General features: G+C 39.2%; 1 protein-coding gene across 2 annotated transcripts; it reads left to right on the top strand.

Moving 5' to 3' along the window:
* Positions 1–13,711: 13,711 nt before the first annotated feature.
* LOC127470474 (von Willebrand factor D and EGF domain-containing protein-like) lies at positions 13,712–22,958 on the top strand. Of its 2 annotated transcripts, none has more exons than XM_051786029.1 (5): positions 13,712–14,191; positions 17,442–17,537; positions 20,467–20,571; positions 20,988–21,083; positions 22,532–22,958. In XM_051786029.1, exons 1-5 carry the CDS (start codon positions 14,089–14,091, stop codon positions 22,639–22,641), a joined length of 510 nt encoding a protein of 169 aa, XP_051641989.1. In that variant the 5' UTR covers positions 13,712–14,088; the 3' UTR covers positions 22,642–22,958. The 2 variants fall into 2 exon arrangements, with proteins under 2 accessions (XP_051641989.1, XP_051641988.1); XM_051786028.1 differs by lacking the exon at positions 13,712–14,191 and adding an exon at positions 14,418–14,725.
* The last annotated feature ends 680 nt before the right edge of the window (positions 22,959–23,638 follow it).

Here is a 23,638-nt window from a genome sequence, read left to right as displayed (position 1 = left end):
TATCTGAGTTATAAACAGTTGTCACAATGTTTGGTTTTGTTTTCTCATTTCTGTGATTTTTAGCAATATTGAACCTGATGGAGAGACAGATTTGTTTTCTTTTTTTAACGATTATTGTCTTTGCTGATGACTTTCCCCAGTAAAATGTAGGACAATTGATTAATGTTGTGAGTCCTAATTTGTGTTATTTTGCAAACCTTGTAACTATTTCTGCATTGCTTATATGTTAGGGTGCAGACTGTTAGCCTTATTTTAGGAACAAAACATAAGTGGAATATGTGTTGCTGTGTGGATAGATTGGAAATTAAAAAGCTGTAATAGACAGTCCAATGGTACTTTGCTTCAGCTTCTATTATCAAGTTAATAGCTGGTAAATCACAGGTTCCTCCTTTTTCCACAAACTTTCTTGTGAATACCTTCTTTTTCCCAAATCATGTCAAGCCAGGGAGTCCCTCTCAAAATTATCATAGTAATAAAGAAAACATATCTTGAACATTTTTCCTACAACCTAATCTGAAACAGACAGACCAGGCATTTGTAAATGTAAGTAAAATATTTTGCCTAAAAAAAAAATATGAGAGGAAAATATTGCCTTGCAATGGTAGCAAATAAATATCCATACGGATGATAGAGTTAATACAAATTCACAGGATCACAGAATATGCTGACTTGGATTGGACCCACAAGGATCATCGAGTCAAACTCCTGGCCCTGCACAGGGCCATCCCCAAGAGTCACACTGTGTACCTGAGTTATTCTAACCAGTTCTCTATTAATCTTTTGTAGTACTTTCTCTCACAGTTCTCATCATTAACCTTTTGACTTTAATATTGTGTAAAATACTTTGCCACCTGAATGCTGAGCACTTCTTCCTTGACAACACAATGTGAAGTTAGTACTTTGCATATCTAACCCAATATATACAAATATAATAGCATATGGCATATAATTAAACTACTGGCTGCTATTCCACCGAATGAAAAGGCTCTTTTGGACAGAGATGTATCACAATTAGTTTTTCCTATTTCCAAATTCTAGTATGGTGACACTCATGGCTGGGCTTTGTGAATGAAGATTTGGGAAGGGCGCTGCCCACATTTGCCACAAGCGCATTGGTGGCTAAAGAGGCCAATACGAGACAGGCATGTCCGGTTGCAAAAGGCACAGCAGAAAGACTCCTTAGGTGGTAAATTCTGCAAGGCTCGATTTTTTCTGCGTTGTCTTTTCTCCTCGAGAGTGATCCTGCATGTGTTCTCAAAAGCATCAGCAGCGTTATAGATGGTGTGTCTCCAGACCTCCCGACTGGAGGCCAGAGTAGACCAGTTATGTTGATCAATATGGCCAAGGCTGAGATGTTGTTTCAGGGAGTCCTTGTATTTTCTCTTTGGGGCTCCTCTCTTGTGGTAGCCAGTGGCAAGTTCACCATAAAGCAAGATCTTAGGGAGGCGGTGGTCCTTCATCCTGGAGACGTGCCCTGCCCAACGCAGCTGTGTTCTCAGCAACATGGCCTCAATATTTGTGACTGCTGCTTGTTCTAGAACAGATGTATTGGTCACATAATCTGACCAGTGGATGTTTAGGATTGTGTGGAGACAGCGCTGATGGAAGTGTTCTAAGAGTCGCAGGTGGTGGCAGTAGATGGACCCATGATTTGGATCCATATAAAAGAGTAGACAGCACTATGGCTCTGCAAACACTGATCTTTGTGCTGGTTTCATACTGGTTCTTCTGTTCAGCTGTAGACTTAGTTCACCACATCCCAAATTCATCTTGTCTGACACATTTATGACTTGAAGGATTAAAGATGCCAGTTTTCCAAATAGACTATGGAGGAGACTGGTCAGAGGGGATTCAAAGCTGAACACCAAGAAGTCTGGGCATACTTTGTCATTTAAACAGGCCAGGAAATACTAGGATACTGAAGTACTACTTGTAATATACATAGGCGGCAAACAATGCTATAGCATCCTCTAATTGCACAGTTTGGAAATACAGTGTACAGAAAACAGTAAAGGAAACAATGAAGTAGGTCAGAAAATGGGACTGTATAGGACGGACACTCTTCTGTTGCCTTCATGCTTTGATTGCTTTCTATCCTGACTTCAACTGTTTCTTTCTTGGTTTAATTTTTTTTTTCACTGTTCAGTTGGAATTTTTGGTGTTTCATTCCTTGTAACAGGTTTACAATTTCACACCAGTTTCATCAACAACTCCAGGGTAGCTATCTGTGATACCCGGAAGTGCACAAAGGACTTTTTTGGTAATCAGTATTTAATGCAGGCTGAATAAACAAATCTATAAAATTGTGACTTTTTTTCTGACAAATGAGAGGAATGAATTTTCTGACGCAGAGAGGAATGAATTTCAGTGGGATTTATTTTTGCTTATTCCAAGCAGATTAAATTAAACACTCGTTCTTCTTCACAAAACAGAATTAAAAAACTCTGCTGAGGCAGTTTGCATCATTATTGTGCATATGGAATTGTATTTTGGAATTAAAGACTACAATCTAAGATGATCAACAACAACAAAAAATCATAATTGTAAGTCCCAAGGCATTTTCCTATGGTTGTATTTTTTTGTTCATGACAGATAGTATATTATATGCTGTGTGGATTTGGTACTTTAAAAATACCTCTTAATTATACTCCAGAAGTTTAATTGTTGCTAAGTAACTCTAGTACCTATATTGCTCGATGTGAACAGAACCTAATGAAACTGAGCAATGTACTGACAATGAAAAATAACTATGCTTCTGGCCAGAAAAAAATCTAGTATGTTTTAGAGGGGAAACAAAACCTCAGGAGGGGGAAAGGCAGCTAGTTGCCATCAGCAAATAAATGGCAGGAAGTCATACTTCACATGGAACTAGAATAACACAAATGACACAGTGAAGCCCAAGCTAATAACTGCAGCCATTTTGCTGGGGGCAAGGAATTGAGAGACATAGGAAGCAGTTTTATGAGTGCCAAAAATACATCATTATTGGTTATTTGATGGGACATGTCAAAAAGCCACAGTCAGCTAAAAATTAAGATACATTTGAATAGACGTATTTGTAGCAGCTCGACAATATTCTACAGATGGAGAGCTAATGCTCAGAAATGACATCTGCAGGGAAGACATTAAGGTATTTACACTCTATTTTAGCTCTGTTGTATCCATAAACTGTGAGCAACCCACTAACTCCCAGTGAGACAATATGACACACTATATGGGCTGTGCAGATTGCTGGGTAATCTCCTTCTATTACAAATCCATAGTGGCCAATACCGAATGCAAGAATTGCAAAGGAGACACAAATTCTTACAGTCTCATAATACCTCCATTCACTACAATAGGCTGTATTGTGTATTGACTTCCATGACAGCTTGCAGATAATAGCTGTAGAGGAAAAACAGCTATGAATATGGTGTTATCCCATGTAGGTGTTCTCAGCATGGAAAAGAGGAAATAAAACTTTCTTTTTGCATATCACTGTTTTTATTCTTTTTACAAAACAGAAATATAACCCAAGCTTTTACAATTGTAATTTCTGCAACTTCCCTTGTCTGGTACTACTTTAAAATGAGTCTCGCTTGGCTTCGGCTATATACTGCTTATTTTACTTCTGTAATTAGCCTCATTGCCTTTGCAGAAATAACAGTAACTCACAAAAATAATATCCATAAGTATACCTAGGAACAGTAGCATTGGCCTGCTGTTGACCAGACCACAATGCTGGTTTTGCACTGGGTACACTCCAGTGGGATGATTTTTGTGTAGGCAGAACCAATGCTACCTGTCTTTGACTGTGGTACTCAAGAGGAGCTGGTGTCCTTTACTTCTGACAGACTGAGCTGGCAGGGAGCCACTGGTGGGGTATTTTTTCATGCTGGGAAGCATTTTCTTCTCAGGGTTATTTGGTTTATGTAAGTTTTCACTAAGAAAATTCCATACAGGCTTAAGCAAATAAACCTTTGGCAATGTCTTTCATATCTTTTGACTTCCTTCTGAGGAACAACACAATTTTCTCTAGAGGCTGATGTTGCGCACTGGGAATTTTAGTTTGTGCAGGGTGTTGGTGCTGGATGATTCAGAGAGCTAAGGAGAGGTGCAGGGACCAGGTGTCCTTGGAGCCATTGGGATGGTACAGATTCCCATCAGCCTCATCTTCTTTCAGCAGCACAACAAAACATTTCTACCAGTGAGTCAAACATTACTGATATTTCATATTGATTACCGAGTGTAAAGGTCAGTATGAATTGTGCGTGGAACGCTTGAATGCCACCCTTGAGCTGGCTGAGGAGGGAAACGATGGGTCTGTATTTGTGATCTGCAGCCCATCTGCTCCTCTGAGTGCCATTAAGAAGGAAGTGAAATGGAGGACATATGTTTTATCACTTTCTTCCTTGCAAATACATATTGTTTTGCACATGCAGGGTCATCTTATTTTAAGTTATAATGGCAGTGGGACACAAAGTTACTCAAACCAAGTGACCAACTTTAGGAAGAAAACAAAAGTGTCATCCTCTACTTCATCAACCACGTGTTCTGTTTTAGTCCATAAACTAATACAGTACAAGGCATGGAGATATCCACCTCTAAAAGTTAAGTCAAGACCCTCTAACAATGATTTGTCTTAAAATAGGGTCCTACAGCCTGCACTAACTCTGCAATTGGCATTAACAGGCCCTTAAAATAACTTTGCAGAGCAACTTTTGACATCCTTTACTGTAGTATTTTTGCCAACTTCAGAAGTCACCAATATAGGATCTTAACACATAACTGCATGTCTACAAAAATGAGTAAATATGTATGAGAATGTCACACAATTTTTTATGCAGATATGATACTTTTTGAAAGGTTTTGATGGCAAACATTATTGGTGGCATGTTTGCTACTAGTTTTCATAATGGCAAAATAAAACTTTGGGTTAGAAATTATTTTTAGAAATGAAAACTGCTGCCACTGGGCATAATTCTAAAGAGGGAATGGAGATATTATAATCTGACAATATTAACTAAGTTGTCTTTAGGCTGTTTCATTTGGTTTTGCTAAGACCCTTAATGAAAGTATGTCCAAAAAACTATAATAAAAAAGGGAAGGTCTGTTCTGGTATTCTCTGGTTGTCTTATTTAAGGCACAGGAGAGTTAAGTAATGCAGAACTGGACTTTTTCATCACTCAAATCAGCAAAAATGAAACATTTTGATATTAATATTAATCATTTCAAAGAGGAAGAGGCTGTCTTATAATGTTTGCATTACTTATCTTGGTTTTCAGGTTTAATTTTTTTTAACTTCAGTTATTCTTTTCTCCTAAAACAAGACAAAGAGCATATGTTCGGTCTACCTATTAGTCTCCAGCCAGCAACATTCAATTTGAAACCAAAATAATCTTATATACAAGCAGTGTGTGCTAAAAGTCTGAAATGCTAAGCAGCTGGGCTTTTATTAGTCTCATCTTCATCAAGTATACTCGGATAAATTTGTACAGTCAGTGTCTTGTTTTCAATTGTCTGGAACATTTTTTACTGAGCTTATTTGGCTATGTTTCAAGCCAAAACTGTGTTTGCAGCAGCTCTTCACTCTTCTGTTCAGCATCTAAGTTCTATAGTGTGGTACAACATCCATTATACAGCTACAGGTAGGAGCAGTGTATAGGAAGTGATGTGATAATTTTGTGCCATTGGAGCATTTTTCACCCAAGGACTTCAGAGTTTTAACTCTCCCAATGGTTGGCAATTAGATGCAGAAATATATTTCTTTTATTTACAGAGAATTACCAGTTGTGGGGGTCAAGACTCCAGACTTTGGTACCTGCCACCTTTGGTGGTACTGGATTTAAACCAGTTGATAATAATCAGGTGCTAAAATGAGAAACTGTGAATGTCCTCTCTCCACACTTGAGATTCATATATAACTTGTAATTGTAACTCTGTAACAAGGAGAAGGAAGCTTCCCAGAAGAGATACAGCCTAAGAAATTGGTTTAAGAAAATGTCACATGTCAAAATCATCTAAGGTAATGCAAGGGCATTATGAATGCTTGTAGATGTAATGTCTAAATTAGCAAATGGAGAATCTTATGTCTTGGAAGTCTGATTTTCAGGATTTTTGGACTTGGACTGTTCTAGAATGTCAGGCTACCTTGGGCTCTGTTTTCATGAACATATGTTCCCAGATGTGCCTGTATGTACAAAATTGCCATTTTGCATTTATAAAAACTGAAATTAAGGACAGTATTACCTACCCTAGGAGCTCAAAAGGTAGACACTCACATATAAATAAATAAAAATACTAGTGTCTTATTTTTAAGAATTTAGCAAAATTAAGAAGTTTATCTGCTTGAGTTTTCTAGGATTACATTCTTAACTCTTTGCCACAAGTTTTAAAATTCAAACAGTGCAGATTAAAGCATTCATCAGGGTTAGTGTCCATCATGGGTTGAATTTAAGTGGAGCACAGTGAATAAATGGCAGAGAGAACTGAGCCAAATAACTAGAGATTGCCTGTGTAATGGGAATGTTTAAAGAGAGATAATGATGATGATGTTGGAGTTTTTTTCCTACAAATGTTAATATTTTCTGGATATATTAATTTCTTCTACCTGTTACCCACACACGTGAGTCAGAGGTAGATTTGAGATATTTTCATTGATACTAGTGATAATTTTTACTTTTTTTTGTCTGTTGCCTAACATGAATTTTAATTCAAAGTCAACCTCTTTGCTCAGTTGACATTAAGGTTTTATGTTTAGGAGCTCTCAATTTTTAAGTTTCTAGGGCTCAGATTCCAACTGTGTTAAAATCAGAGGTGTGATCCCTTGAAATGATCATACCTATGCTGTTAGAAAAGATGATGCCTGTGGTTTTCAGATGAATGACAGAGTTCTTTAGAAATAAGCTATTATCTGACTTCCTTCTTTTCACATATCAATTTCCTGGCCAGACGTGCCAGGGTCACATGAAGACACATTTACATTAGATATGCTGTCATGATTTGAAACATGGACCAAACAATACCATTTATACTCTAGCTTTGCTATTAGGCCTAAATGTGAGTTACCTAAAAATTTACTGTAGAGTGGTTCTGCTGTTTTATTTTCCCTCAGGAGTGCTGTGAAAATGAACACAAGCAGGAAACATTTACAATGAATTTTAAACTTGTAAAGGTAAGCTAAGTAAAGGCTAAACTTGTAAAGACTAAACTTCTAAGTATTATTTACTTGAACTACCACTTTCTTCATTCAGATGTAGACACTTGAGGCAATACATCTTAACAAATATAACAATAACATGAAAAACACAGAAATATGTATTGAACCAATTTTTAACAATCAACTGCAAAATCTAAGTCTTCTCTGTTGGTGGACAGCAAAGAACTATTTGTAATTTTTTTCTTTTTTCTTTTTTTTTTTTAAAATAAGGGAGCATTCAGAGTGCTGATGCTTTGAATGAATTCCAGCATGAGTAATTACATCCTACCATATCTAAATATCAATTAGATGTGATCTTTTCTTTTTTATTCGTTTCCTGTTCCACATTGCTGGATAATGTTGCAGTACCCTTCTGAACAGTAGCCACATTCACCCTAATGCTGGCAACATTTTTGTGGCAGACAAAGTGATATCTTTGTCTCCATGATGGTTCTCTAAATGCTTCCACTCACAGTGGTTTTACTCTGACAGCTTCAGTGGTGTTACTCTGGCTTATGTCAGCATAAGTGTGTATGAGAATTATGACACAATAAGAACTATATAAATATCAAATGGTTAATAATATTTGATGCTGCAAGAAGTTGATGGGCATAAAGCTGAATCCTATGAGGCAGAGATTTAACTACAGGAAAAATATAAAATTCGCTACTCAATAGTAAAAAAACTCTATCTTAGAATTAGTATTTAGCCTCTTGGGTTTTTTCCTCAAGTTCATCAGGATGAATAGTGAATACGGACTTTCCACTTCAACTAATTTACAGAACATTAGGCCCCTGGTATTTATACTGTGTGCAGTGCTGTGGTATTGGGGTTATAGTCAATAGTTTACCAAGTGCTATAAAATTATTGTTTTCACTAGACACTATGCCAAATTTCTTTGAGGGCAAAAGATTCAGTGACCAAAAAGACTTTATTTATTTATGAAGAACATGGTTGAGAGCTCACAAGTGGTGAGCAAATCAAATTATTTTCCTTTTCTTATAAGCCCCCTTTGGCAACTCAGCAGAGTACAGTGCAGTAGAAAAGTGGATGGGAGGAGGACTATCTATCTCACTTTGATTTTGATGGTTTTTTCAGATACTGAGTCCTCTAAACTTCAGGCCAAATAAAAACACGAGGTAACCTTGCAATATCTCACCCTTTATTTGCCAGGATGGAGGGCCTGATACCACAGTTCAGAAAAAAATAAGGATGTTCCAGATGGCACTGAAGGAAGCTGGATGTGATACTTAAAAGTGTCTCGCAGTCTTGCTTTATCTGAACTTTGATCCTTCATGGTCACTTTTGTACATGGATCACAGATTTTGGTTTTACTGGCAGGTATCTGCTTAGCATCTTTCAGATGGTGTATCTATAGGATGGGGCAGATCTCAACACCTATAGCACAATTCCTTAGTTAAGGTGAGACTGGCCTCATCTTTCAAAATTAAATTGGGTGTGATATTTTTGCAGACATTTGGTCTCTCCTGGTTGCAGAGACTAATGAAGGTGATCTGCTGTGGAATATTAGGGCCTCATTTTATAAAATAACAACTTTGAAGCTTTCTGCTTGTAAAATCAGAGAAAGGGTCACTGGCCTACCACCTCGGTAGAAATGGAAGATTTCTTAGCTTGGACATCACCTAACATTCCTGAAAGATAGAATTAGATCCAACAAGGAACTAAGGTTACATCTGGAAGCTGAGCTGTTTGTCAGCCAATAAGACAGGCCTTGATATTTTTGCTCAGTAATCTTTTAATGGGCAAAAGAAATGTAATTTCTTTTCCTGTCAGGCAGTTTGCATCCAGAGAATAGTTACTAGGTGACCTTGACTTGCATAAAACAGAGCTTCAAACAGAGCTAAATTGGTTCCTAGTGAGCCTGGCTGGTCATTTGACAATACTCTTGTATTGCTTTGGGATACCCAAAGTCCCTAGGCACAGATTTATTCTGCACTCGGATTGCAAATGCCTATAAAAAGTGACAATCTGAGAGATTTACAACTCATTGCAATGACTAAAGTGTTAATTCTGAAATATCTCACTAACATACACCATTTTCATGTTTCTATCTAGTAAGCAAGATAAATCTGTGAACAAGAACTTCAGTGCACATCAGTCTTGCTGACTAAAGATCATGTATTAAGAGTTTGCTGTTATGTAAAGAAGATTACTTATTAGAATAATGATTTTGAAGTTGCATACAGGGCTGGCATCCTTTTGATTAATATATCTGTTGCATATAAATTAAAATAAGGTTTCATATTATGGAATAAGGGCTAGGTGCACTAATGGGGATAATTTGTACCTGCAATCCATAGAGGCCCTTAATTTTGGACACCAACAAGAGACGTGCATGGCAGTTGTGGATGAATGTTTGTACACAGCTCATACATGTATAATATTTCTGCTCACCTAATTCACACATGGACATGTGAAAATAAACCCATATATCATTTTCTTTCTTTTAGCAGACTTTCATTCAAATGCCACCATAGCCCAATTCCACTGGAAGACAAATCAGCATTCAAGCTGTCAACAAAGAAGACTGATATTGGTCATAAGTCCCTATTATCTGACAGCCTTGACGTGGACTTGAATTTCAAGATACAGCTGTGATCAATTCTACTTAACTGTACCATTACCTGATGGCTCATCAACACATGGTAGAATAGAGACCAAATTATACTGAAAAGTACTTATAAATGTGGTTGCTACCTCTGATGTTACACTGATAAACAAAGCATCAGCTCTGGATGACACATTATTTACATGGATTGAAGTACAGCACCCAGTCCAGCTGTAACAGCGCAGCAATGATTTTGCCAGAGCTTGGAACCGCACATAGTGAACAGGTCTAGGAAAGAGCTTATCTGTATAACACATCTCCTAACATTATCTCCCACCCCAGTAAATCTAGTTGGTTAATGGGATACTGACATTTTATTAGATTGTTGTGTATCACCACTGCACAAGCACCCCCTGGGATTTTGTATCCCTATTTTTAGGCTTATTGTTTTCTTACAAGTGTCTACTATTGAGAGCAGGTTGTGCTGTATTACAGCTGGCCGACTAATAAATTCCCATGGCAGATGAAGATCTGAGCTTATACTTCTCGAGTATTTTTCATACTGTAATGAAATAAAAGTCTTTGAAATAGACAAGAGACACATGCATGTGGTCTAGGCTGGCCAGAAGTGGGGGATTCCCATAGGGTTGTTATAACTGCTTTGCCTTACATGGAGCAGAATCCCAGACTCCAGGTGAGCATCCACAATATACCACCTTATAGACTACCTTAACTCTGCTTATAATGTAGAGTTCATTTCTTCTCTGTCCTTTTCTCTGAACTGGACAGCAGTGCCCCTCAGGAGGCTATTGCTATGATACAACTGGCCAGCATAGCAGGAGGGTGTGGACGCTCCGTCTTCTACCATAGAAATAAGCAAAAAATGAGCCTGTGAATGTCCTGCTTCTAAAACTGCTTTATTTTGGTTTTAGTCTGAAATGAAGTATCAAATATGACCATTATGATGTGAATGAACAAATTTGAATTCTCTCTGTCTAACTCTCTACTTAGCAACTTCATTAACTGCTGTCTTTCTTAATTAATTTTTTATCAGATTTTGCTTCTATGGCTAAGCATGTCGGATGCCTGGAACCATTTCAGTTTTCAGTGAGAACCTCTGTTAACATGACTCAATCCCTTGTAAATGCAGACATGCACTCAGCAAATTTGATAAGCCCTGAAATGAATTTAGATGCATAAAGACGGTGAAGCAACCTAATCCTTCCTACAGAAGATAATATTTAAACAAATTTACTTCATTCAATGAAACACCTGGGCAAGTTTATTTAATATAGTCTTTGCATTTAATTATCCTTGCTGAAGGGGCACTTGCCATATTTCAAAATATGATTATTTTCTTTGGTATTAATTATTTTAAGATCCTCAAAGGGAACCTGGAGAAAAATAAAAAAAAGGAGGCTCTTAATTAACCTGAGCCACCAGAAATCATCTTTTTGGAATAGGGAAGCTGGGATATGGGACTAAAAATAAACAGTACTTTAAAAATCAGACTCTCTACATGAATAATGAAGAATAGCTGTTAAAACCTGGAAAGAATTCTGTATGAACAAATTGTTGCTAGGCATTAATATCAGAAAGGCACACTTCTACATTAAACCGTCTTATGAATAAAATACAGAAATAGAAAAAATAATTCTGTGAAGAGCTCAGTGAGGTCAAAATTATTGGCAGAAGTCAAGGAAGTGCAAAATTATCATGTATCCGGAGAACAATACAGCCTAGAGTCAGCATCTTCTTTTCTTTCTTCCTTTTGCTCTTGTGGAGGTGGCATAAAGACAGCTATTCCTTTTGGGAAGAATTTATTCTGCAATATATTTCTGGCAAGTAGTTTTACCGCAAGTATTTTCACTGCACAATCTTCTTACCCTGTCACTTGCAAGAGGGAATGCCGTATGCAAAAACAGGAGATGCTGTTCTTCCCACCACAGCTGGAACTGCAAAAAGAGTGGGACTTGGATGTTGTTACTCTAGATAGCAAATAAACACACTATGGAACCTTGTGCATGAGTAATGAGATCACTACTTTTTTTGCAGCATTAGTACTACATGAAAGAATATTTGCAATATGGGTTCGCACAGGATGAATATAATTGTATGTATGTATCATCTAAAAGTTGCTTCGGTTGCCTAGGCACAAGAAGGAGAGCAATTGTGCGTGTTTGAGGATATTATTTAGTATTGCACTTCTAGGTTACTCTTGTTTTAATCATTTAATGGTACTATGCTACTTGAAAGTCTAAATGTAGTCTTGCAAAGATGGCATTACATGTGCCTTAATCTTTGCAAAAAGGCAGACAGCACTTCATGCTATCAGTAACAGGTTTGCCTCGTATTCTACTCCCTCTATGAACTGTATTGTTGGAATCCGAAACTCAGCTATCAGCAGAAAAGGAACTGATAGGATTATGTAGCAGGCCATGGACAGCAGGAGCTGGGAGAAACTCCTTACTCTGAGGAGCCTTATTAAAAGACTTGTTAACATTCAACCATGTTTGATTGTCCTGTCTCCTTCAGCAAGATATGGGAAGACTTTGCGATAATGTCATTAGATGACGTAGAAGCCCCTTTGTTCTCTCCCCTCCATGTGGTCCTCGCTACAGAAAATATTAACCACTTTGTGTAATTGGAGCAGCGAATTGTGTAATCATCTAGTTAGCATAATCTGTCCTGGATTAGCATAATCCATCCCTTAATTAGCATAACCTGTCCTCTTCATTAACATGTCCTGCCTCCAAGACTTTATATTGTGAAGTGAGTGTTAAATAAAGATTCCAGTTTTCACCCCCGACCTGGGATCATTTAGTTTTTGACCTTCACACTGTATGTTCCACACATTGTAGGTATGAAAAGGGATTAAAATCAGTTTTACAACAAAGTGGCTTTGCCTTTTATTCTATCAATTACCAGGCAATTGCATAAATTTTGATTTTCAGTCGAAGTGAGTGTAGTTACCGAATCATACTACTGCTTCATCTAGAAAACAAATTAAGCTGTTTTATGCCGCTTGCAAAAGTAATTCAAAGTCAGTTCTCATTGCTGAAAATAGACTTGTTTTTCCCTTAGTTTTTTCAAAAGGCATGAGGTTTATTTCATTTTTCTGTGGAAACTTTCTGTTGGTGCTTATAATCTCCCTTTTTCACTATTGGTCAATCAAACTCATCTGAAAACACTCCACTGGGCTCCGTCTTGGTGCTGAAAGTGTGTGCTTTTTCTGGGAAACTTTTAAAATTATAGAAAATTCTTGTGAAATATGGGAAATAATGAAAGAAAAAATGTTTCCTGATCATCTATGTTTGTGTTCTTTGCAACTAAAAATATTTTCATGATCAAACTGAAATATTTGTCACAGAATTGTATTCGAGCCCTATCCAGAGACAGCATGGCAAGGAACAAGTCCAGAGGAGGGCAATGAATATGCTCAGAGTGCTGGGGTACCTCCTTTGTGAAGCCAGGCTGAGAGAGCTGGGGCTGTTCATCCTGGAGAATAGAATGGTCTGGGATGAACTTAGGGCACCTTACAGTACCTAAAGGGCTCACAAGACAGCTGAAGAGGGACTTATGACAATGGCATGGAGTGACAGGATGTGGGGAAATGTCTTCAAAATGAAAAAGAGTATATTGAGATAAGATATCAGGAAGAAATTATTTACTGTGAGAGTGATGAGGCACTGGTACAGTTTGCTCAGAGAAGAAGTGTTCAAGGCCAGCTTGTTTGGGGATACAAACAACCTGGTCAAGTGGAAGGTGTCCCTGCTCATGGCAGGGGGTTGGAACTAGATAATTTTAAGGTCCCTTCCAACCCAAGCCATTCTATGGTTCTATGAAACCCAAGTTCCTCTCATCTGCAAGGTGACAGTGAGTTCAGTACGTCACTCCTCTCTCAAATCACCCTTCGAATATTGTGTCACGATATTCACACATAGCACCTTTAAAGGTGGAAGTGAATAGAAATCAGAGAGCCTGTAAGGCCTCAAAGGGGGTCAGAGGTCAGAGCTGTGCTGTCCCAGAACTGGGTGGCAGGGCCAACAACTGGTGGGTGTGCCACCAGGCCAGGTGCTAAAGTGGGCTTCTTGCCTGACGCATGGTGTGACTACCTGGTGGCTGGTCCTCTGCTGGCAGAGGCCTCTGCATCTGCAGACAGAATCAGTCAGGTTGGAAAAGACCTCTGAGATCACTGAGTTCAACCTATGATTGAACACCACCATGTCAACTAGACCATGGCACCAAGTGCCACATCCAGTCTTTCCTTAAACACCTCCACCACTTCCCTGCCAGCCCATTCCAACATCTAATCATCCCTTTTGTGAAGAAATGCTTCCTAATGCCCAACCTAAACCTCCCATGGCGCAGCTCAAGACTGTGTCCTCTCGTCCTGTCGCAGGTTGCCAGGGAGAAGAGTCCACTCGGCACCTGCATACGACCAAGTTGTAGAGAGCGTTAAAGTCCTCCCTGAGCTTCCCCTTTTCCAGGGCCGGTTTCCTGCGTGCACTCCCGGCCCTGTCCGCACGGTGCCCCGCTGGGGTCACGGACACCCGGGGGGCTCCCTCCCGCCCTGACACGGCGCGGGGGGCGGCGGGGCGGGGGGAGGCCGGCGCTGGGGAGGAGGAGTGGGAAGGAACGGAGAGGGTAAAAGCGAGGGGAGCGTGAGGGAGCGGGGCTGAGAGGGGAGCGAGCGGAGAGTTGGCGGCCGAGGGGCGGGGAGCGGAGCGGGACGAACTGCCCGAGCTGGCGGCCGCCCGCCCGGGCCATGTCGCGGCGAGACGGCGGCGGGACGGGGCTGCCCCGCCCGCTGCTCTGGCTGGCGCTGTGCGCGCTGTGCCCGCTGTGCCGCGGGAGCGCCCTGCCCTCAGGGCCCGGCCCGGCCGCCTGCAGCCCCCGCTGCCGGCACGGCGGGCTCTGCCTCGGCAACGGCACCTGCCTCTGCTCCAAGGGCTACGAGGGCGAGCGCTGCCAGCACGGTACCGGTGCCCGGGGCGGCACGGCGGGGGTGGGACGTGCTGGGGTCCCTGGGGACGCGTCTGAGTGCCAGCAGGGCTGGGCACAGGTACCTGTGTTCGCTCTGTCGTGAGAGCCTTCCTGCGAGTAATCCCTACGGGAAGGACTGAGGAGCTCGGGTTTGGACCTGGTGTGAGAGGTGGGTGGTTGGGTGACGGGGAGGGCGTAAATGAGGCGCGGTGGAAGAAGAGGGTAAAGACACAGAGTTTTTGGTGGGTGAGGCAGTGATAGCAGACTGATAGAGCACAGCCAAGAGCCGGCGTGAAGAGCTCACCTGGGTGAGTAGACCCCGCCGTGGGTCAGTAGATCTTGTTTTACCACCTGAACGTTGGGTAAAGATCTACTTACTGGACAGACTTCTGCTGGCTTCCTTCTGTTGCTTTAGCTGTACATGCTTAAATACTTCCCTGGAAGTATTTAAGGAATCACAGAATCACGGTGGGCCCTCTGATCCAGCAGCGGCATCCTAGAGCACGTGGCACAGGACGGTTCTTGAATGCTTTTAGAGGCCTGACGTCTTACTAAGCTTCAGCAATATTAAACTGGTATTTCTAAGTGCGATTAGTCGGGATAGTACTAACAAAAAGATCAACAAAATGATTAGAAAGTAGGTTGTGTTCTGGATTTCTTTTTATTTAGAATAGGTTGTGGTTTTAAAAGTACTGGACTTTACTTCCTAGATGTTACCCGACCCACAGAGTCACTTGTACATCCCATTTCCATGGTAGGAGGTGTAAAACTAAGGTGAACTGAAGTCTGTGCCTGTTGGTTTCCAAGGGGAGACAAAGTATTTTTTGAAAATGTCACCCAATATGCAAAAACGAACATCATGAAGAAGAGTTTTAGTTTAAACCCTGTTTAATGTAATATGTCTGATTTATAAATACTTTCTTTTAAAGTTTAACTGCAGAGCTTGTGGGTATTAATTGCTAAAAACACTCAATGTCAGGAGTTCCTTTGCTTCACATGCTGTCCATATGTGACGACATGATATAATTCGTACAGTATTTGTTCTAATTTTCAATGTCCTTCATTTAAAATGTGCTTTTTTTTTAACTCTGAGATGAGATGCTGAAAATTTCATTCAGTTCTGTAATCATTCATAGAGTATTGTTTCATTTGGAGGCTGTGGCTAGCAGGTAGTGACAAATGATGTGTAGCCAATGTGTTGTGTAGTGGAGATTAAAAACTATGCTGTATGAACTGTTCCAAACAACGGTTGGATCCTAGACATTTTTGGGTTTTGGGGAGAAGTGAAAGATTGTTGGAGATGGAGATCCATTTTTGAACTAGACAGGTGAATTGTCTGGAATTGTTAAGGGAACCACTGAATCCTTGTTCTCATAAAGTCATCATTGTAGAAAAAAAATGGATAAATGAAGCTTCATCCCCTGTTCTGTCAAGAAAACTGAACTGAAAACTGTGAAATGACACAGAAATAGATTTTTTCTTAAATTGAGAGCTCATTTCCAATGAACCAAGAGCATCTGGTAAAACAGTTAAGGAGAACTGAGCACAGGCTGGTTCTTTCGTACGTCTCTGTCCTTTATTTGCCTGCAAATACTCATTCTGCAGGTACTAATGTGAAAAATCCTGTGTTCTTCAGTTGGGTTGCTTCAGAGTGCTATATGAGAACAAAATCAGTGTAGTGTTACTCACTGATCATCTTTTGCCTTTTCTTCCCTCTCTTTCAGACTTTTCACCCATCCAGTCAAAGGATAAAGCAATGTGATGTAGAGAACTGCAGTTAACTCAGATGAGACTCTCAGAAACACATGGGTTTCTAAAATCTGTGTGTGAATAAAAAATGTTTTCTCAGACACCAGGGCTGATTCAGGAATGATTATGAGTAGCAAGGAGGTCTGTGTGATAGGTAATTGATTTGCAATCTGACTGGATTTATCCAGAATTTTGCAAAATCAAAATGTTTATTTGCGCCTTATCCAGGCTGTCCAAACTGTCAGCAGTGAAAAAGTTGCAGGATCTGTGATGACCATAGATGCTTTTCTCACAGCACATAATTACAATTATGAGAAAAGTTACGTGTATCTCAGATGATTTCTAAACTAAACACTGTACCTTTCAGAAAAGTCTCTGAGAGACCAGCTGAGGAAAAAAAAAAAGAGGATGGGGGAGAAAGAAATGGTGATTTACTTCTGGAGACTTTTTAGAGAAGAGGTGTAAGGAACTGAGCATGTAGTTTTTCTGGAGAGGTACACAAGCAACTCAGGTATGTAGGAATCCAGTAAAGAGAAAAAAGTTGGATATTTCATCTTAAGAATCAGAAGATCCCACTGAAGTTGCAGCATTTTTTTATAAAATCATTTCTTCTTATCACCTATTTTCTCACTTGTCATTTCTTGACTTTAGTTATCAAAAGCTTTTTTGGCAGTCCAGCTGTGCTCCTTCATCACTCTTTAATATGGCTCTTTCTTCTGCCTGTTCTGTCTAGGGTCCAAAAGATTGCTTAGTTTTGAATGTTTAAAAGCTTCATAGGGTGGAGTGCTCTCTGTGTTATTTCACCTGATTGGCAATGTAGGATGACATGACAAATATATCATAGGAAATACAAAGACAACTGCAAGTATACTAATGTGCAAATTTCTTATGTATTTAAGCAATAACTTTAGTAATCTTCACATATATTTATCCAAGCTGTCTTTACTGTCTGTCTTACAGCTACATGTTATCCAAAATGCAAAAATGGTGGGGAGTGCCTCCGACCTGGAAAATGCAGATGTCCACCTGGATATGGAGGTAGATACTGTCATAAAGGTAAGACCCAAAAAAGTCGTAGCTTTGAAAGACAAGAAGTTCGAAAACAGACTAAATTAATTTGGGACTCCTCAAGTCCTGGATCTAATACACTTTGAAATAATGACCTTACTTTCTGTAAACCTATGACCTTACTGTCAAGACATGCATGGCCTAGAGGATCTGCATGCTTGCAGGAGGATGGGATGGAGTACATCTACTGAAATGCGTTGTGAGAATCTGAGCAATTTTTTTCGCTTAGAAAATACCATGTTTATGTGTTACATAAATATTCTATTTAGCTTTGTAACAGATTCTTTCTAAATAATTTAATGAAATGGCTTGCATAGATACATATTTCTGCATTAAGTGGTTGAAACTTTTGTGTAGTATCTGCAAGGCTGTAATATTGATGGCAAGTCACTAAAGATATGTGTGGCAATGTATTGTTGAGAGGTAGTAGGAGATGACAGAGATGAGGAGTAGCAAAGACCAATTTTTATGGTTTTGTGAAGCCTATTTAATATATGTGTGGTTTGGAAGAGGCAATCCAAGAAAACATTGTTATGTTGTTATGAACTGATCGGACTACTGATAACTCGAGTTCTGGGAGAAAAGGGGAAGCAAACTTGAAATAGTTTTAGGGAAAAATGATGCAGTAGGCAAGATATCTCCAGAAAGGGAAGAAAAAAGGAAGTGTTGCTTTCCTTTCAGAAGAAAAGCCTCAATGTGGCACCTAGAAATTTTTAGAAGTTTTTTTTGAAAGGACACTGGTAAATTAGTTGGGCAGTCGTTAGTGTGCTGAGAACTTAATAAACATTCTGTCTCACTATGGTCATAGCAACTAGCAACACCTCCCAGGGTTCTCTGTTTATGCTTGATGTTTATTTTGGGGGCATTTTCTTTACATCCTTCCAATGTGTAATAGCTACCAAGAGTTTACTTGGAACGTAAACTGGGTACTTGGGGAAGGAACTCTACTAGCTTCTGCAGCTTTCTGGAGCCTTGGTGTGGATGGGTCGTTTTGGCTTGGTGAGGTTTTTTTTTGTTTATTTTTTTCATAAAGCTGTATTTGATATTTTATGAAGAAAGTGTGAGCTGAGTACTTAACACGGTAACATCTATCTAAGTCTGCAGAAGCTTAAACTATAGCTCTGGGATGTTAACTAGACTGAATAAGAATTCAGCTGCCAGTGATAATAATTTAATATCAAAATTGTTAACATTATAGAAGAATAGAAAAGATAAGAAGGTATCTTCTGATGAAAATCTGTATAACACAGTTACTGTTACATAATGCATTGGGAAAGAACTATTCAGTTTGAGTGGACATAACAGTGTTGACAGCAATGAGGCATGGTCAGCTTAATTTTCAAGCAAAAGAATTTTTAACTTTTTCTTAAATGTCTTAAAAGCCAACTGAAAGTGTAGCTTTGTGGAATCTTGACAGGGACCCCTCAAGAAAGGGGAACTTGATATTCTTACAAGAGTCTAAATCAGAAACAAGGTGAGTGATACTACTTAAATAGAAAAAACCAGAGTGAGGATTCAGTTTATGCTAATACTACAGCTTAGACTTGGATTAGTATCTGAGTAAAAGTCCTTCTTGTATTTGCCAATAATGCCAAGGTCGCAGGTTCGATCTCTGTACAGGACATTCACTTCAGAGTTGGACTCAATGATCCTTGTGGGTCCCTTCCAACTCAGAATATTCTGTGATTCTGTTATCAGGTTATCCCTGTAAGGCAAAGGTAAGGCTTGTGTTCACCTTGTACAAACTTGTGTGTGGGGCAGTGTGCTATTACAGAATCACACAGAATCATAGAATGGGTGATGTTGGAAGGGACCTCTGGAGGTCATAATTTCCAGCCTCCCTGCTCAAACCAGCTGCCAAGGACCAGGCAGTTCCTCCTTGCCTTTCTAGAAGATTGGAGTGATATTTGCATTCATCCAATCTTGAGGCACTTCTTCCAGTTACCAAAATCAATCAAACACCATCAATATTAAATACATTAACTTGGGTAATGTGACAAAGAAATATGCAAACAAACTTTGAAGAGCTTTTCCAGCTATTCTGGAGTTGACTTGTTTGTCCTTGCATGTTTAGTATTTGTGCCAAAAATCTGTTAGCTCAAAACTTGTGGTTAAACAGAGATTTGACCTTTTTTTTCCTACAAATTATCAAGCAGACATCCCAACTGTCCATTTTTATAACGAAGGATAGTTGTTCCTCTTCAATGCGGTGAAGGTGGTGTATAATTTACATTCATACTTGTGAAAGGAAGCATTTGATTGTACAGAAGAATGATTGTGCTGCTTTTCAAAGATGTTGCTCACCATAGTTGATACCAATCATATGTCTGGCATAAATAATGCTTCATTAATGAGGCCTGCAGGGCTTTGTTGTGTGGAACAGTTCTGAAATGAGGAGGCTGGTTTAGATAATTGGCATTTAGGAAGGCACTGCTTAGGTTCATTTGTCAAAGTAATATCCATTTCTCTTCTTCCTCTTGTTATATGTAGGTCCTGTCAGGTAAGGAAATACGTACATCCTTGACCACAGGTTATTGGTGTACCAGCTGTGATTTGGCAAGTTTGATATGAATGTGCATGTTAGTAGTTCCTGTGGTGTAGTTGATGAACAGTGGTGTAGCTGGTGAGCAGTTGGCTCACAGCTGGGAGGGGAGGAGCTGTGCCATAGCAGTAATACTCTCAGGCTAAATGCTCAATAAGCTTTTAAGCATATGCCTAGCTTTAACTGCTTTTTGAGGTGGCATTTGCAGTTGTGGTTCTGTCATCCTCACTCATTCCTTAGAGAACTGTGCCTTGCTCTGAAAAGTCATTGCAGATGTGATAAAACAAGCAGTTGATGCTAGACCACCTGTTTAAAGATAATGATTTGAAGTCCTGTTCTGCTTCTGAAATGCACGGCGTATGCTGTCTTCTGCAGTAAGCTGTGAAGGAGGCTGTCAAAATGGTGGGGAATGCGTCTCTGTCAATGGAGTTGTGAAGTGCCTTTGTGCTTCTGGCTGGACAGGATCAAGATGCCAAGAAGGTGGGTATCTACATTCATGAAAATATTTATATTGATTAAAAATAAAACTGCAGTAACAAAAACATTTTAAAAGTATTAAGAGACTAATAACTATGGAAATGTCATTGCATTACTACAGAAATGAGTGACCTACATTATTGGTACATACTCAGGTAAAATCATGTGAAATTATTTTGCATTAGGTGTACATCTGTTAAGATTTAAACCAAAAATCTTAACACAATACATAAGTACTTTTTTTTTTCCATTTTCATGGTCCGGGAAGTGCTTTTGGAGCTATACCAGCTGAGTATCTGGCCTGGAAGAAAATGCGTTTTGCTATTTTGATTTGTATCATCCTGAATCTTTCATTCTGTCAGAATTCTTTTATATCAGTTTTGTAAATCCTGCTGACTTATCCATTCTTTTTCTTCTAGCAATTTGTCCTCAAGGTTGTCGGAATAATGGAGCTTGTGTGGCTCCTGGGATTTGTAGCTGTCCAGCTGGATGGGTCGGTGGAGCATGTCACTTAGGTAAATGACTTCTGACATTTTTCATTTATCCTTTCCTCTGCTTGTTTGATTTACCAATATAGTGTTCAAATCCTCAGTGCCTAACAAAGCTTCTAGGGAAGTATCTTAGAATAGTAACTGAGAGCTGCTTCAGCATACTGGGGCTCTTACAAGTATGGCTTTTTAATTTGGTCAAAAACACAGAATTTTTCCACTTTTACAGAGATTCAGATTTTGGTTGCCACCAAATTAATTACTTGATATGTCTTGTCCGTATTTCTGAAATATTTTTTATGTACTGAGACCCTAGAATAAAGAACTGAAAATAACCATTACAGAAATACTATTGCTACTGGTGTGGGTTAGAAACTTCATTAAATTCTATGGACGTACAAAACTGAAACTTGATTCTGACTTTGAGGATAAGTTGGCAGAATCAATTCCAGGTGCTCTTAGAATTCTGAGTAAGAGAATTCTGTAGTCAGTATTAGTACTAACACTCTTGCTGAACAAACACTGGCATTTTTACAAATTTTGATTCACAAAAGCAGATGATTATAAAGTCTTTAATCTACTCTTCGTGGGCCTTGTATGCTTGTAGCAGCACTGCCCTGATGTTTAAAGCTCATGTAAACATTGGTTTTAAACTGGATATTGTGGGTGCAAGGTCTCTGAATTAAGTCCTCTGCATTTGAAGTTTTTGTGTGGCTGTAGGAATCTAGTGTTAGTTCTTCTGCAATATATATGTTCAAGCAAACATTAACAAATAATACTTTGATGTTCCCATTTGACCATGCAAATCCTTATCCTTTGTATTTGTCAGTGTCTTGAGATAGAGCCAATAAAAGCCAACTGTGGGAGATGCAAAGAACTTGTAAAATGCTTAGCTCCATTCCCTGCAGCTGCAATAGTGGTAGAAGTGGTCAGGTTCTTAATGTCAAAATCACTGTTCTTGAACTAACTAGGTCTGCATTGTTTGACTTCTGTTGGTGCAGATGCTCATAAGCAAATTGCAGCTCCTGGCTTGTTAACTGAACTGATGTGTAGCTAGGGGACAGCTGAAGCTCAGCCCTCCTCTGCCCTTCCTGTGGGGGAACAGAAAGTGGTGACTCTTTTCTCATGCATATGGATCCAAGAACTCGCTTAAATAAGTTTCAGCAAGAATTTTTATTGTTCTCTCACTTTCATGGAAGCATCCATCTCGAAAACAGCCCATGCTTTAAAGAACAGAAATTATAGTATTTTAAAAGGGAAATGGAGCATGAATAAGACTAGACATACTGTGCCTGTATTCCAGTGAAGGCCATGATGCCATAAATTGAGAGGCATTGCTTTTCAGTTCTTCCATTATGCTGTTATTTATACTGTCCCAATGCAGTCACCAGGGAACAATTCTGCTACCACAGTGAGAAGAAAAATGATCCTGTATTGTGCTGAAGACATACTGTGTATCTGGTGTCTCATTTCAGCTGTATGTAAACTACCCTGTCAACACGGAGGGAAGTGCATAGCTCCAAACGTGTGCAGATGTCGACTGCCATACTCTGGTCTACAGTGCACAAAGAAAAGGAAGGAATGAAGCAACTTCAGCAAAGATAAGCTACTTTATTTTTATTTTTTTTTACATAACCATCCAGAGATGAAGTCTGCAGAAGTGGGGGACCTTAAAATAAACATGGTAACTAACTGATTTCAAGTAGCTTTTTGTCCTCACTATATTAAGTAAATGCTTTTCTATATGAAAGTGTCGCTGATTGTAACAAAGTTGTTTTAAGTATTCAACTGTGTGTAGTGTATGGCACATTTTCTTCTGTTCCCATTTTTTCTTAATAAGCAGAAGTGTTATGTCTTGGTTGATACAGCTGACCTTGAAATAAAATTTGTTCTTCAAATCAAGTACTTCAGAATAGATCTATGCTCTTCTTTTTGATTTTTCTCCCTTTGACTAGAATTATTGTGTTCTATTAATTATGTGTGTTTTAAAAAGCATATGAAACAAAAAGCCCTCAATTCAGATCATCAGAAGTGATTGTTAGTTCAGTGATAATTTCACTTCAGTGAGTTGCAAGAGGAAATTTGCAGTTTGTGTCTTTTTGGAACATTACCAATCTGCAAAGCATCTTATTTAAATCCTGGTTATCACTTAATGTCTGCTTGCCCCTTCCCCCAATCAGATCTGGATCTTGATCAGTTAAGCAGTGTTTTAAAAAAACCCACAACCAAAACCAAAGAAACACAGTACTCATTCAGACAATTCTGCTGTTACTTTCTAAAAGCTTAATCCATACTGATACTCTAAAAGAGTCCTTATCTTGACTACTTCTACAGTCATGTTATCTGATCATCTCTCAACTTCCAATTATTTCTTCTCCTTATCCCAGTGAGATAGGGAAATGTGTTTTTCTTCTGGAGACATTGATAATTCTTTTCCATTCAAGACTGTGTTGTTATAGGAGCAGTGCAATGGGAGGCTACAGACTGGCAGTGAGGAAAAGCTGTGCCTGTCACAAATCACCTGTGTGGAACATGTTGAGGCCTCCCTTCTGGAGATATTCCCATGTGGCCTTATTTAGATT

Source organism: Manacus candei, unplaced genomic scaffold (assembly GCF_025592945.1).
Source record: "Manacus candei isolate 608988 ecotype Guabito, Panama unplaced genomic scaffold, ASM2559294v1 h1tg000021l, whole genome shotgun sequence".
NCBI lineage: Eukaryota > Metazoa > Chordata > Aves > Passeriformes > Pipridae > Manacus > Manacus candei.
This window is presented reverse-complemented; position numbering and strand designations above follow the sequence as displayed.